Source organism: Malus sylvestris, chromosome 11, assembly GCF_916048215.2.
Source record: "Malus sylvestris chromosome 11, drMalSylv7.2, whole genome shotgun sequence".
Classification (NCBI taxonomy): domain Eukaryota; kingdom Viridiplantae; phylum Streptophyta; class Magnoliopsida; order Rosales; family Rosaceae; genus Malus; species Malus sylvestris.
In genome coordinates, this window is record NC_062270.1 from 29,170,086 (window position 1) to 29,184,499 (window position 14,414).

General features: G+C 37.1%; 2 protein-coding genes and 1 long non-coding RNA gene across 4 annotated transcripts; 1 reads left to right on the forward strand and 2 right to left on the reverse strand.

Moving 5' to 3' along the window:
* Positions 1 to 319: 319 nt before the first annotated feature.
* LOC126589788 (adenylyltransferase and sulfurtransferase MOCS3-like) lies at positions 320 to 5,021 on the reverse strand. Its single transcript, XM_050255184.1, has 11 exons — positions 4,649 to 5,021; positions 3,890 to 3,982; positions 3,715 to 3,770; positions 3,420 to 3,484; positions 2,669 to 2,743; positions 2,453 to 2,531; positions 2,208 to 2,246; positions 1,966 to 2,074; positions 1,578 to 1,696; positions 1,017 to 1,133; positions 320 to 913 (listed from the first exon to the last, which is right to left on the reverse strand). The coding sequence occupies exons 1-11, from the start codon at positions 5,019 to 5,021 to the stop codon at positions 521 to 523; spliced, it is 1,518 nt and encodes a 505-aa protein (XP_050111141.1). The 3' UTR covers positions 320 to 520.
* LOC126589789 (uncharacterized) lies at positions 5,016 to 8,555 on the forward strand. Of its 2 annotated transcripts, none has more exons than XM_050255186.1 (10): positions 5,016 to 5,156; positions 5,491 to 5,563; positions 6,539 to 6,668; positions 6,751 to 6,834; positions 6,947 to 7,027; positions 7,116 to 7,255; positions 7,340 to 7,454; positions 7,553 to 7,622; positions 8,010 to 8,072; positions 8,155 to 8,555. In XM_050255186.1, the coding sequence occupies exons 3-10, from the start codon at positions 6,607 to 6,609 to the stop codon at positions 8,230 to 8,232; spliced, it is 693 nt and encodes a 230-aa protein (XP_050111143.1). In that variant the 5' UTR covers positions 5,016 to 5,156; positions 5,491 to 5,563; positions 6,539 to 6,606; the 3' UTR covers positions 8,233 to 8,555. The 2 variants fall into 2 exon arrangements, with proteins under 2 accessions (XP_050111143.1, XP_050111142.1); XM_050255185.1 differs by having other exon boundaries at positions 8,257 to 8,555.
* A 505-nt stretch (positions 8,556 to 9,060) lies between these two features.
* Positions 9,061 to 11,494, reverse strand: LOC126589790 (uncharacterized). Its single transcript, XR_007611929.1, has 2 exons — positions 10,051 to 11,494; positions 9,061 to 9,569 (listed from the first exon to the last, which is right to left on the reverse strand). It is a non-coding gene; the product is annotated as an uncharacterized LOC126589790 (long non-coding RNA).
* Positions 11,495 to 14,414: the final 2,920 nt, after the last annotated feature.

Consider the following 14,414-nt stretch of genomic DNA (forward strand, 5'->3'; position numbering starts at 1 on the left):
CTACCAAAATTGTATTTTTAGGAATTTGAATTTTTTTAAATAAAAGTGTTCATAAAAATAAAATATAGATTATAGAAAAACTAATTTCAAAATTATTAGCAAAAATCAAAGAAATACAAAAGTTTAACAAATTATAAAGTTGCGGGTGAGAATTATAAGTGCAGTACCGTAGGAGAAAAAAACTCACTAACCCAAACTATAGATGAAGAGTTGAAAATTCGGGACTAAATTTTAGAATTTTTCACCTTTCGGTTGAAGATAGCCTTGAGATTATAAGTTGAAAAGAAGAGAGTAAAATATTCCCAATTGCACATAAAGAAAGAGTAAAATGGCTTGTTTAAGTGGAAATTAACATGACCAAAATCTTAATCCGAATTATCCCTTCGTGTGTACATACATGAAAATGCAACACTAATACCCAAAATAAATACTCTATATCAAGACGTATACCTGCAAACTCAGACCGGAAAGACCAAAAAAGGGTATACAGTACACAAGTTCCAGAACTAATCAACTCCTACTAATAAGTAGGGACGTTTGGATCGACCTCATGCGCCCAGCCCTCCAGTCCTCCGATGATGTCTTTGGCCGACGTGAAACCCATCTTCTGGAGATACTGAACAGCCCTTTGAGAATCGTTACCCCTTCTACATATTACATATACTTGCCCACCTGAACCAGAATCAGTACCCCTCTGGTCTTCCTTTTCCTTTAAGGCTGAAGTTATTTCCGGCAACCGAGCCTCCAATCGTGGGAGTGGGATGTTCAAGGAATTCGGCAGAGAAACAATCTTGAAGTGATGTTCTGGACGAACGTCGACCAAAACATGTGCCTCGCCACTAACTAGCTTCCCCTTGTACTCTTTGCTGTTTATTCTGGAGTCTGGCTGAAGTAAGTTCAACTTCAAAGGTAACTGTATTGAATAAATAGCGTGATTGTTAATACCAGTTCTCAATCCAATCATACATTTAAAATCAGATACTTTAAAAGAGACAAATTGTGAGACAATTTTTTACCGGAGTCAGTGGAGAATGAGTGAAGTTTTCATAATCAAATTCTTGAAATTGCTGCTTAGAGAATGGTGCTTTCACACCGCACACTACGCACTGCGGCGACCTTCCTCGAATCTTAACCTGGAATACAAAGAAAATTTCTAAAATGCACACCAACAGACAAATAAGCCGTATCTGATAAACGTGAAACGTCAACTGTGAAGCTAATTATTCATTTTCAGTTCTAAAGGAAAACAAATCAGATTTCAAAAATGCAAATCCATGTAGCAGGATGGTAACTAACTCCTTATTAAAAGTTAGGCACAATCGACCTGAAATCGAACATGTAATCCAATATCCAAAGAATGGAGAGGTGTTTAGGGGAAGGGAAGGACGAATGGTCATTGTGTAGGGGGTGGGGTCCACTCGACCAAAAGCCTAAATAACTAGCATACTGAGGTGACATTGATTACGTACATGCAAAGCCATATGGCTTCAACAATTCTTGTTCTAAGACTAATGCATTCATAAAATCAAAGCAAATTAAAGTCTACTGGATTTCAGTGATACTAAGATGAAGCATACATTACGTATCCGTCCTGACAATGCATCAAATAAAAGCATGCGTTCTGAGAGTGGTTCTCCAACTGCACTTGCAATCTTAATAGCTTCTAGGGCTTGGAGACAGCCAATGACACCTGGAACTGAAATAATTGAGTAGTAAGAAACAGGGACTTGGTTTCTCAAGCAAGGAATGAAAATACTAAGTGAGATATTTTAAATCACACAAGAAGTTAATGATGATTAAACTCCTGATTACCAAATTTTCCTCCTAACCACTACACAAGTCATCAAACTACTTCTCTTTGTAGAACATTTCACCTTGTACAGCAGCAGACTGGGATTGTTAATAGGTAGTTTTCCAGAACTTTATATTCCATGATTTTTTAATAAAAACAATTTATTGACATACCAACTCCTAGGACACCAGCGTCAGAACATCTTTGACATGCGGTTGTAGGTGGCGGAGTTGGAAATAGGCATCGATAGCATGGACCACCATTATAATTGAAAACCGTGAGCTGCACAAATATATTTGGAGTAAATACTTGGAAACTTTAACATGATAAAATACTGCAAATGACAATTTATACTACCTCATTATACAAAATCATATATTACAAATGAACCAAATAAGATTTCTACACAACATACCTGCCCTTCTAATCCCACTGCAGCACCAGATACAAGAGGCTGTAAGAGTATATCAGCACCCATTAGTACTTAGTGGAGAAAATTGAATAAATGAGTAAATGGAAAGTTAAAACAATACAAGAACAACCTACATATCCATACAATATATATATATATACATGTTGCATATATGAAAACCATGAGCTGGTAAATAAAAAAGGTAACACAGAGTGCCTTCGTAACATCATCACAAGGAGCCAATTTACCTTCCCTAACACCACACAACAATCGTTAATCATGTAACGACTAGGAGCATTGTCCGTTGCATCTACTATTATATCAAATCTTAGAGATGAGTTAAGGATGACACTATATTTCAGCAATTCGGGACCAATAATAAATATATAAGATTTTTAAAGTGTATCTCTGAATTACTATAAAGGAACAAAAGATATTAAAAAATTGAAAATCTTCAAGGATACTTGCTCATAATTTCCAAAGCATTGGATGTACGTAGTGGTTCTTGGTACTCCACAACCTGAATAGTGGAGTTAATCCTGGGACATGAATCCATGTTAGAATGATGCGAAATAACTATAGTAAACAGGAGTTTTTTCAACCAAATAAAAAACAGGAGTTTGTCTATTAGAAGTTAGAACCCAGCAATTGACTGTGTTGACCTGACCTGGCCTGTATTGAAAAAACATTGAAAAAGTAAGCTAGATCCCCCATGCAGCCTCCCTTCCCCAACCCCCAAACCCTCCACCAAATGACACACCTTCCTTTCCCATCCTCACAGCCAGTGGCGGAGCTACATTCTTTATCTTAGTGTGGGTGATGGGGGTGGGACCCTGGTTTGAAAAAGACTTTCACAGAAATGCAGAGGTTTGGCGGTTTTTCTTATCAACTTTGCATACCCTTCTGGGACAGAGTAGATACGCCCCTGTCCACAGCCACCTACCTCCAAATCAACCATTAAATAGTCCCCCCTCTCCCTCTCTAGCTCTCAGAGGGGTGGCGAAGGGATTTTGCTGGGTTTACTCAACAGACAAGGGTAAAGTTGGAAGTTCGTTGAAAAAAAACTTAGTGCTGGTGTATCGTACATTCTGAGTGTTAATAGAAGCCCTCAAACAGAATTTGATAGAAATCAAAGGCCAGTATATCATTTGCAATACTACTCCAATTAGGTCATTCTTTTAAACACTGAAAAATATTCCCAAAAGAGAGACATACGAATGACAAGCAGCTGCAGCAGATTTCACTTTTGGCTGACCAATAAAACTTTCAGTGTGGATAATCTGAAATAGGAAGGGAAACAGTAAAAGTTAGATTAATATAAAGCGAAAAAATATCCACATACATTTGCGCACACACAAACTCTGCTTAACAAAGCGCACTAAGTCTGCATCACAATAGTAAATTAACTGAGCTTTACCAGTTAGCATTGCTATCTTATATACCATTAAATACATGACATAAAGTCAACAATATGAAGAACAAGCGTAGGAACATGATTTCCAACTTGTACCTGTCTGTGCATATTATTGAGCTCAACCACATCATGATCAACCACCCCCAATCGGCCTAAAGATTCAGTTCCCAAAAAGCAGAAGAGTTCAATTTCAGTTTCATGGTATCAAATCATCATAAAGACAATATCTATAGTAGGCATTGTTAAAATCCCAATTAGCCCGAAACATTACCAACACCAGAGGCTGCAAGATACAGCAGAACAGGCGAGCCTAATCCTCCGGCTCCGACCACCAAAATCGATGACTTTAAGAGCTTTGACTGCCCTGAGTCAATCAGGATATAAAGTCCAATTAGAACATCTCAGCCATTAAAAAAGATGCAAAAATCATCTCATCGTTTACATAGATGTTATATGAATTACAAAGATCAAAAATCATTCTTTCACCTCTATGCCTCAACTTTTATTTTTTTCACAACAAGCCTCATTTGGTGTCTAGGATTGGATAGGATCACATAACCCACTAATTCAACAGGTATGTTGACTGAAAAAATACAAAATTTGTATCCAACTTGAACATAGAAGACGGATTACTCATTAAGTAAACTTGTCCATTCCAATCCCCCAAAATGGTAGAATTCCAATGGATAAGTTTCCTTCGTGTCTAACCCCCATTAAATCCTACAAACTGTAAAGTCATTCACCGCTACCTTTAATCCACCTTTAAAATACATATATAACGGATTATCCGTTCCAATCCAATCCTAGATACCAAATAGAATTAAGTTCTTTGTGTTACGAAAAATGAAAAAGAAATTACCCACAAAAATTACTATAAGAAGTGAGCTCTTTTGGACAATTCTAAATCCTAATTAAGTATAATTTATAAAGGTTATAACTTTGCAACATATGCATGCCATACATGTATACATACATACATATACATATAAAATAAACATATACACACAGACACGGGCTCATAAAATTATACCTTGGACTCCGAAAGAAGGGAGCAAGAGGTGGCGACTGTAGCGGTAAATCATCTGAGGCGACAAATCGTGGCCGTAGCCCGAACCAACGGACGGGATAGTGGGAGGACAAGAGCCATTGGAAACGCTGCCGTTGGGCTGCGGAAGGGTAATCTCTTGGAGCCGAGCTTCGAGGGCTGAGATTTGACTCTCTATTTCGCTCTTACTGGCCTTCAAGTCTTCGAGCTGGCGAAGAATCGCAGAGGCCTCGCCGCCGCCGTCGTGATCCATGGAGTCGCAGTCGCAGTCCCAGAGAGTAAAAGCTAGCTGAGCAGGGAGCTTTTGAGGTTTGGAAGAGACGGGCGCAGCGCGCGCCTCTCTGCGGGTTTTGTCCATGTTTCACTTGTGAGGGGCAATCTTGTCATTTCCGTTATTGGATCAAACCGTTCGTCCTTGACGCCGTTATCATACAAGCCCCCCTCCTCCCTCCCTCCCTCCCCTATTGTGCAAATGCATCAGAGAGTAAAGTAGGTGAGTTTATCTTCTGAATTTCTAGTCGCATGCATTAATTTGGTTTCAAGAGGCTTTGGATTGATGTTTAGAATTTCATATTAGCAAAGTTAATTTGGTTTTATAACTTTCTTAATTGCCAGAAAAAATAAATTAAGAATTTTTCTGTTAAAATTGGTTCTGTGGAGTTATAAGAGTTCGGGTGTTTGTGAAAATTCCCCATCGAGTTAGAAACAAGGATATGATGCAAATCTGAACGTGGTGTGTTTGGGTATGTGTGTATGTGGGTATAGCGTATGGGGGCGTTACATTTAGATGACAGGATGCTTAATATACCTATTTTTTCGATTGTTAGATCGAACAAGGAAGTTCAATTTATCAAGGATCAAGTTTTGGAGTAACAGACGCCACGCCACCTTCGGTTCGAGGTATGGAAATCTCGAACTTGGAATCTGGCTGCTTTCGTGTTGTGTTTTTCTTTGAATGCTCTGGATTGTATGTATGAAATCAAAATTGAAATGCTGTTGCAATGTTTGATGAGTGGGGTTTGTTTTGGTCAGTATTATATCCACTCTTCATGGTTATGCTTTTACTGTTAACTCTTCCAAGTGTTGTTTCGGAACGGAACTGACTCGAAACCATGTTGAAATTATTTGAGTCATGTTTCGAAGATAAACCATTGCTGTCAGAAGGTAACTTGGATTTTTCCGGCAGAATAATGAATTAGGATAGTCGTTTGAGCTGCAAGTAGCAAAAGCTACACCTGATTTTCTGGATTCCTGCGTCACCTTCTTCACAGTCAGCTGTGGCTGGACTTTGGTTAATCAGCCCGAACTCATGAAATATAGGATTATGAAAGGCTTTTGTCTATGTTACTCTGTCAATCTCAATTTTTTTCCACTAGACATTTTAGTAAGGTGAATTTTTACTTGATTTCTACACAGCAGAAAGACCTTTTACGTGTTGGATACTAATATTTGATCAAGTTGGATTGAGAGAATGAACAGATGGTACTTTATCTGTTTCCATTTTTTACCATGCTTAATTTTCTATTCAAAATGAGTTGGCAAGATGCGGCAGCTCTCTTTTCACTTTGGGCCTTGAGAGTTGTTGCATCATGCTAGAAAAACTAGTAACTTTTAGTTTTAGAGAGACGAAGGGATTCTTGACCACCTAATTGTAAAATAAGGCATAATTGGCTGACAGAAAAAGTTGGCATGTTTGGCTTCTGACATTGGCGTAGATATGTTTGTATTTGTGGTTGTGTTGCATGTATGTGTGCATTTGTGTCTGTTTTGTTAGTGAAAGTAGTACAGCAATTATTTTTGCCTGTTTTTGGCACCCAGAAAATATGTTTGAGGAGCAGAACCAGTAATAACATGCAGAGCCACTTTTAATTGCAGTCTCAGAACCTTTAATTCATTGACGCAAGTAACTGGTAGTTACTCCCCTTCGGATTTTGGTGGACATAATGCCTCGATACAAAGATGAACCTCCAGCGGTTCGCGTTTACACAGTTTGTGACGAATCAAGGTCTCTCCATGGTGCTTATGTATGTTTCCAGAAAGTAGAAACTTGTTTTCAGTGTTTCGTTTATGCGTATATTTTGTGGCAGGTATTTGATTGTGAGGAACGTTCCATCTTTGGGTTGCGGCGATGATCTGTTGAAACTGTTTGCATCCTACGGAGAAGTAGAGGAGTATTTTACTATCCTTTCTCTTGTACAAGTTTTAAGTCTTTGATAATCCAACTGTAAAGTGTAGACTGTTGTCCTTCAAATCGTTGTAACTTTGGTTGTTTTCCATATTCAGGTGTAAACCAATGGATGAAGCAGATTGTGATCAATTCACCGACGTTTATTGGATAAAATTTCGACTGGTCACCAATGCCAGGTGATTATGTCAGATGATAACTTGTTGATAATAGTTAAACATAGATCTAACATCTAAGTACCAAACCCTATTGGTTTTAACATTTTAGGTTTGCAAAGAGAAAATTGGATGAGTATGCTTTCCTCGGGAATCGACTTAATGTATCATATGCTCCTGAATTTGAGACCCTTTCTGATACAAAGGATAAGCTGGAAAGCAGGACAAGAGAAGTTCTAGGACGATTGAACCGTATGTTCTTTTGTAGTCATGTGACCAATTGATTTAAACTTATCATATCTCCCAGAAACATGATATATTTATTTATGATTTCAGCCAGAAGATCTAAGGGTTCTACAGTCAATAAGTCCGGTGCTTCGACTGACCCTTCTTTGCGTGCAATTCCCACTCAGATTGATTGCTTTCCCCACCATGTAAACTCAAGTCAAAGGTATTGCGAACTTTGAATTGGAAAATTGCTCTTCTTGTCACAGACACAAAACGCATTTGAACCTTGGTGTTCTGAATTGCCTTTCTTTTTCTGGTTAGGGACTCTGGAGAATCACAACTTGCTTCACACGTTACTAACCCTCCTCTTTCAAGAGTTTCCTCTGATCAGGTTTGTTATTATTTTCAAATGATTACCTTTAGGCCTCGTTTGGTGTCTAGATTGGATTGGAATAAATAACCCACTATGTTCACAGTATATTGAAGGTAGAGGTGAATAATTTTTCTTTTCGTGGGGATTAAACGTGAAGGAAACTTATCCCTTCTATACCTACCATTTTTTGGCAGATTGGTCGGGATAAGTTTCCTTAATGAGTCATTTCATATTCTACCTTCAAGTCAGACACAATTTTTTTCATTTCTCCACTCAACATATCTTGAATATAAAGGGTTATCCATTCCAATACAATCGTAGATGCCAAACGAGACCTTAATCTTATGCTACTTTTGTTGTGTTAACTGGTTAAACTGACATTTGATCCGCTGTAATTCATTGAAGGAGTATTTTCCTTCCCAATCTATGAATCAGACTGTCAAGATGGTGAGGGAGAAGCTCAATAAGGTGATAACATCAATTGCATGTGTTTTTTCTTCGACCTTTGTTCTGGGTTTTGTAAAATGTAATGCATTTTCTCCTCTACCAGGTTCAGTCAAGTAGTGAGCATCTGCAAGATGAGCGTGCATCCAAGAAAAAGAGGGTGGACAATCGAAGGAGAATTTAATGATGATTTTTTTTTTTCTTTCAGAGGAGCAACCCTAGAGGATGGAGAAATTGTCCTCTCGGTCTCACATGGCTATCATCAAATTGTGCAAATCAGATCGCAAGAATTTTGTAGGACGGTCCTAAAACTGATTGATACTGGTGTGGTACGACCTTCTACTCAGAGTGCGCCATGTATTTGTAAGACAGACCTACAAGTTTACTTGCCATGTAAACTACGTTGAGTAGCAATTTTAATAGATAATATTGTAAATGCTACCTGTTTTGTAAGGGACAAAAAATCCCCATCTATTACTGCAGCATAAATGAAAGAATTCTACTAAACGTATTCCATCTCGGAGGGCTGGGTGGTTCTGTGATTTTTTTTCTTTTGCTTATATTTTTTAAGAAAATAACTCAGGGTCACAAATCCTTGCTAGACCCCTATCCGCCACTGACTAGTGCCTTCGAACCTTGTTTTATACCAGGTAGCATTGTAGATTGCACATCCAGTGCGATGCTTGTAATTTAGTTCTGCCGCAAGCTTTACTTGGAACGCAAATCTGAGTCGGGCGCAACCCTCGCTTCATTGCCACAAACATTACAAAAGTCGTTTGCACAGGTATCAAAATCTCACTCAGGTATCAAAAACATCGTTTGTAAACACCAAACCTACACAAACTAGAAAGTTCCAACTTCCAAGGCTCCATGCCCAATTGCCACGATGAATCAGAGCAAACGGATCAAAACCAAATCATTCGGGTGAATGAGAGAATAAGACCACCATGATGCAAAACCATTTAGATGCCTATACAACATATAACATGAGCGGTAAAACCTATACCAAGGATAACGTTGAATTAGAATTGCATAAATAGCGAAGAAAAGGAACAACTCTTAACTCCAAATCCAGATTAATTCTACTTCTGATAGAATATCAACAGTGATTAGCATGAAAGACTTTATCCACTTTTCCCTTTGACTTGAACAGAAACTTCAACTTTTCTCCAAGTTAAACAAAACATAGAGTGGCAAAGCACAAGTGCTTAAAATCTCACAAAGCAAGTTCATCTTTATTCCGAAACAAGGTTGTTAAAGAATCCAAACCTTTTCAATCCATAGGCACGTTGACTTAGCAATCACGGTTTATCTCTCGGAGCAATCTGCTTCTCGTAACGCTGCCTAAACTTGGCCATCTGGCTCATATGCTCAGCCATTTGGCGTTTCGCCTTCAAGTGGTAGACTTTACCAGCGTGGTGGATCTTGGGCATCATAACCTGCATCAATCTCCCACTCTGTGTCACGTACGATATCCATTGCATCTGAGGGTGCATCCCTTTCTTCATCTCCTCCGATAATCTGCAGTTTCAAAGCATCACTTCTCAGTTATCAAAACATCACCTTTCACAAATTCACACCCAAATCTATCAAAAATCAAACGAAATTGAGAAACAAAATAACTATCACAACTCAAAAACACAGAGCATTTTTCAGTGTATCAAACGGTTGGTAGAAGCATTTCATCAAACAGTTGGTGTTCATCTTCACTTTAAGCCCCAAATTTTATTAATTTGACTGGTTCCCTTTGAATATTATAAAGCACCAAGTTTTACTTATACGCATTTCATCAAACAGTTGGTGTGCATTGACACTGTTTCCTTCGATGTTCATAGTCACGTTAGCTAAACCCTAAACCCTAAAACCTAAACCCTAAACCCTAAACCCTAAACCATAAGTGAATGTGTCACCAGTAAAAACAGAGGATTCGAAAATATAAGTAAAAATATAAAAGGGATGGGAAATCTAATGGCGTGTGAAGTGGAATACTACTAGTACTTACAGAGATTAAAGCAAAGCCGACGACAGAATGAGAGCTTCCAAATACGATCGTCAGGTTCCGACGCCCTTCTTGTTGCTTGGTCGTCAAAACAGAGTGTAATAAAATGTGTCCGACGGCCTTGCTAACGCGGGCTTACAATTAGATTTGGGCCTCCACCTTACAATTATGATGCTTGCTCCCAATCTTCGATGCTCGCTATAGTACATTGAAATACTCAGGCCTCCTTTGGCACACCGTATAAATGACCGGATAAGAATAATTATACAAATTCAATTTTGGTGCAGTTTCGTATTAGATAGACTCCGGATTAATTATTCTGGCCCCACTTATTATATACAGCTCACGTTGTATAACTAATCAATAATGTTATTCTTACCATATTTTTGTACAACAATTATATACCACTTTAGGTGGCATCTAATGTGGACAGTCACATCATCTAAATTAATTAGCATTTAATTTCAAAATGTTAATCAATAATTAATAAAAAGATTGTTAATTAAATGATGATTGTGGTATACGAGGAGTCTCATTCTTTCACCTAAGATTATTTAAGTGTTCTAATTAATAAAAAGACTCCTCATTCTTCCACCTACGATTATTTAAGTGTTCTAATTAATAAAAAGATTGAAATTAAATGATGTAGCTTGTCCAACTCATCTGTCACCTAAGATGATGGTAAAGAAATGTGGTACAAAATTGTGGTAAGAATAGCATTACGTATAACTAATACACTATAAAACCTTAGTATTATTTAGTCGGGTAGGAAATTGCTCGCTTTCTCCGTCCCCTCAATCCACCGCACCCACCACCAACTCTCGACGTCGTGTCCTTAGTGAACCACAAGGCATTGCTAAAGACCAGACAATGCCTCGCCGACGACCGTATCACCAACGAACTGATGCCCTGATTGTAGATCTGAGGAGGATGGTGAACGTGATGATGGAGCAGGTTCTCTGTCACTGCATCGGCTTCGATTCGTCCTCCAGAAAAGGGTTTTATAGACTTCATCCTCCATAAAAGGGTTTTACATACTTACCCAGCATTTTGTGTTTAGGGCTTTTTTCAATTTGGAAATGCAAAATTGTGAGCAACTTTGTTCGGTTTACTGGGTTGGGGAAGATGCGGTGGCGAGAAGCCATGTTCAACAATTGAGATGTTCACAAATTGACTGAGGTTGGGGTGGGTATGGTGTTTGTCACCGGAATTGAATGAGGGTGGTGTGGCGATGGCGTTTGTTAGTGTGTGGGATGAAGGGACAAGGGCGCTGATTTTTTTTTTTTCTGTTCTTAAAATTTTTAAAACATATTAATAGAAAGTTTAAAAGAAGACTAGAAGATGAAAACACACTTTGTATGTGAACAATTTCATTTTCTTTTTTGGTTTTGATTAAGGAGTGATTAGTTTTTAAAATTTTTAAAAATAGTATGAGATAATGATGGTAGGATCTCTTAATAAGGGCATATTTTTCTTAATATTACATAATTACCATTTTTCCCTCTTTATGTAAATATTATTGTGTATCAAAAGTGAAGGTAAATAGGAAAAATAGGGATATGATTGTCATTTTCTTAAAAGATACAATATTACTATTTTGCCCTCTCATGTCAATATTGTGTATTGAAAGGTGAGGGCAAATTTGGAAAAAGTGGGGAAAAAAGTTGACAAAGGATCTTCTCTTAATAGAACAGAATGGATAATGGTTTGAAGGCAGAATATATCATCACAAATTTGTTCTTTTTTGGTCTTTTTTCTCATTAATAAAATTAATAATAGTTCGAACTCTTTATTTGGAACAGTACTAAACACAATATAAATAATACGTCATTAGTCTAATACTGCACTAAACGCCCAACTAATTTAGTCAGTACTATCTGGTGGTTATTTATCTTATCCAATAGAAATAGTCAGTACAGTTCGAGCTGCCAAACAAGGCCTTAATATAATTATTTATTGACGGTCGATGTCTCTGTCATTATATATGAATGTAAATAAGTGATTGTAATAGTATATGGATGTATTGTACTTAATCTCCAATTTCGAGTGCTACTTATTTATGCTCAGCTTTCAATGATATTTTTGACTAGTTTACCTTTTTGTTAGAATGACGTAGAATCATTTTTTTTCAATCTCTCATAATACTTTGGGAAATACCCAAAAATCGAACAATTTTTTAATCTTGGGACAAAAATAGGACAAACCGGTCATGTACAAGCCATGCACACCATGCACAAAACCAAATTTAATAAATACTCACATATAAATACTAAAAATCAGAAGCCCATTGCATCATTTTCTCATTTGGAAGAGAGGGATGTCGAGAGAGCTCTATGAGCTCTGAGTTTCTAGGTTGAGGTCAGATCTCTGAGCTTCGATTTCAAAGAGAGAGAAGTCCAAAGAGAGGTGAGAAGAGTGAGTTGGGTTTTGGGTTGACCTCATACTTGTGATTTCGAACAAAGAGATGCGAAGAGAGGTGAGATAAGTGGAGCTGTGTTTTGTACTATATTTTCTATTTTGGCCAGAAAGTTCCATTTTTTCCAGTGACTGAAGCTTCGACATGCATAGTAAGGTAGGGTGTTTAGTTCCAAGTTCCTTCATCAATGATTTTTGTTTGTAAGATGAATTAATACATAGAAGTTAAATTAGGGTTTGTGTTTCATGTTGGGGCCTATGGATTGTGGAATAAATTTTAGGCTTTGACGTTCTACAAAACTAGGATGGAACCATTTATAGTTCAAGTGTTAAATTGCATAAATTTGTGAAAATTTTTCCATAATGTGCATATGGTGTGCATGGCTACATCTTAATATGAAAAGCGGGAATGTTCACTAGTTATGATACACGTATGTTGTGCCCCGGAAATAAGCGAGTATGACCACAACCTAGTTGGCCTCAGCAAAAAACTAAATTAAGAAAAAGCTTAGAGGATGTTAAGGATCATGCGTATCCATTAAATAACGACAACGAGTATCATGTTTTCCACGTGCACGATTAAGCAGTGATCGATATACATAACAAGACTTTTCAAATTGCCATTGTAACCTTATATATGTAACAATTATGTTACATTGAACTACTTAAATGTAATTACATATTGATGGTCAAATATGGTCCTTGATGTCTCTGTCATTATATATGAACGTTAACAAGTGATTGTAATAGTATATGGATGTATTGTACTTAAATCTCCAATCTTAATGATGTGTTTTTACAAGTTTACCCTTTTATTAGAATGACCTTGAATCATTTTTCTTTCATCTCTCATAATAATTTGGGAAGTACCCCAAAATAGGACAATTTCTTAATCTTGGGACAGAAATAGGACGAATCGGTCATGAACAAGTCATGCACACCATGCACAAAACCGAAATCACTAAAATACTCACATATAAATACTAAAAATCAGAAGCACATGCATCATTTTCTCATTTGGAAGAGAGGGATGTCAAGAGAACTCTGTGAGCTCTGGGTTTCTGGGTTGAGCTCATATCTTTGAGCTTCGATTTCAAAGAGAGGGAAGTCCAAAGAGAGGTGAAAAGAGTGAGTTGGGTTTTGGCTTGACCTCATACCTCTGATTTCGAACAAAGAGATGCGAGAATGTTCACTAGTTATGGTGTGCATGGCTATATCTTAATATAAGAAGCGAGAATGTTCAATAGTTATGATGCACGTATGTTGTGCCCTGGAAATAAGCGAGTATGACCACAACCTAGTTGGCCTTAGCGAAAAACTAAATTAAGAAAAAGCTTATAGGATGTTAAAGATCATGCGTGTCCATGAAATAACGACAACGAGTATCATGTTTTTCATGTGCACGGTTAAGCGGTGATTGATATACATAACACGACTTTTCAAACTACCATTGTAACCTTATATATGTAACAATTAATGTTTAATTGTATCCATGGTCTAAAATATCCATAATATCCCGATATTTTCATCGAAATTTCCGTGTTTTTGGACTACCGATATTTCCGATATTTTAGACCTTGCTAAGTCACTCATGTATCTTACCATGCAATGTATAAAGTGTAAAATATTGTACTAATTCATTATATATAAATGATTATGGTGTGTTTAAACTTTTTTCATTAATTACTACATATTTTCTATACTCACAATATTTGCCAGCTCGCTATATAATCAACTTAAATCAGTTTTATCTATCATGCAATGCATTTCCTTCCAATTTTTTGTGATAAACTAATAGATAATTGACTAAATAATCATCCTGCAAAGTATCAATAAAAATTTCCAAGCTTTTCTTACAATTTTCGTGGTTTTTATTCAATTTTTATCGATATCAATAATATCCCGATATTTCCATCGAAATTTCTGTGTTTTTGGATTACCGATATTTCCGA

What these genes read in the sequence shown, in the direction of transcription:
- LOC126589789 (XM_050255185.1), top strand. Translation starts at nt 6,607, where the DNA reads ATGCCTCGATACAAAGATGAACCTCCAGCGGTTCGCGTTTACACAGTT. An exon ending in TCCTACGGAGAAGTAGAGGA is followed by an intron (nt 6,835 to 6,946) that starts GTATTTTACTAT and finishes TTCCATATTCAG; the next exon opens with GTGTAAACCAATGGATGAAG. An exon ending in AGTTCTAGGACGATTGAACC is followed by an intron (nt 7,256 to 7,339) that starts GTATGTTCTTTT and finishes TTATGATTTCAG; the next exon opens with CCAGAAGATCTAAGGGTTCT.
- LOC126589788 (XM_050255184.1), bottom strand. Translation starts at nt 5,021, where the DNA reads ATGGACAAAACCCGCAGAGAGGCGCGCGCTGCGCCCGTCTCTTCCAAA. An exon ending in CGCTGGTGTCCTAGGAGTTG is followed by an intron (nt 1,697 to 1,965) that starts GTATGTCAATAA and finishes CAATTATTTCAG; the next exon opens with TTCCAGGTGTCATTGGCTGT. An exon ending in TGTCAGGACGGATACGTAAT is followed by an intron (nt 1,134 to 1,577) that starts GTATGCTTCATC and finishes TTTGTATTCCAG; the next exon opens with GTTAAGATTCGAGGAAGGTC.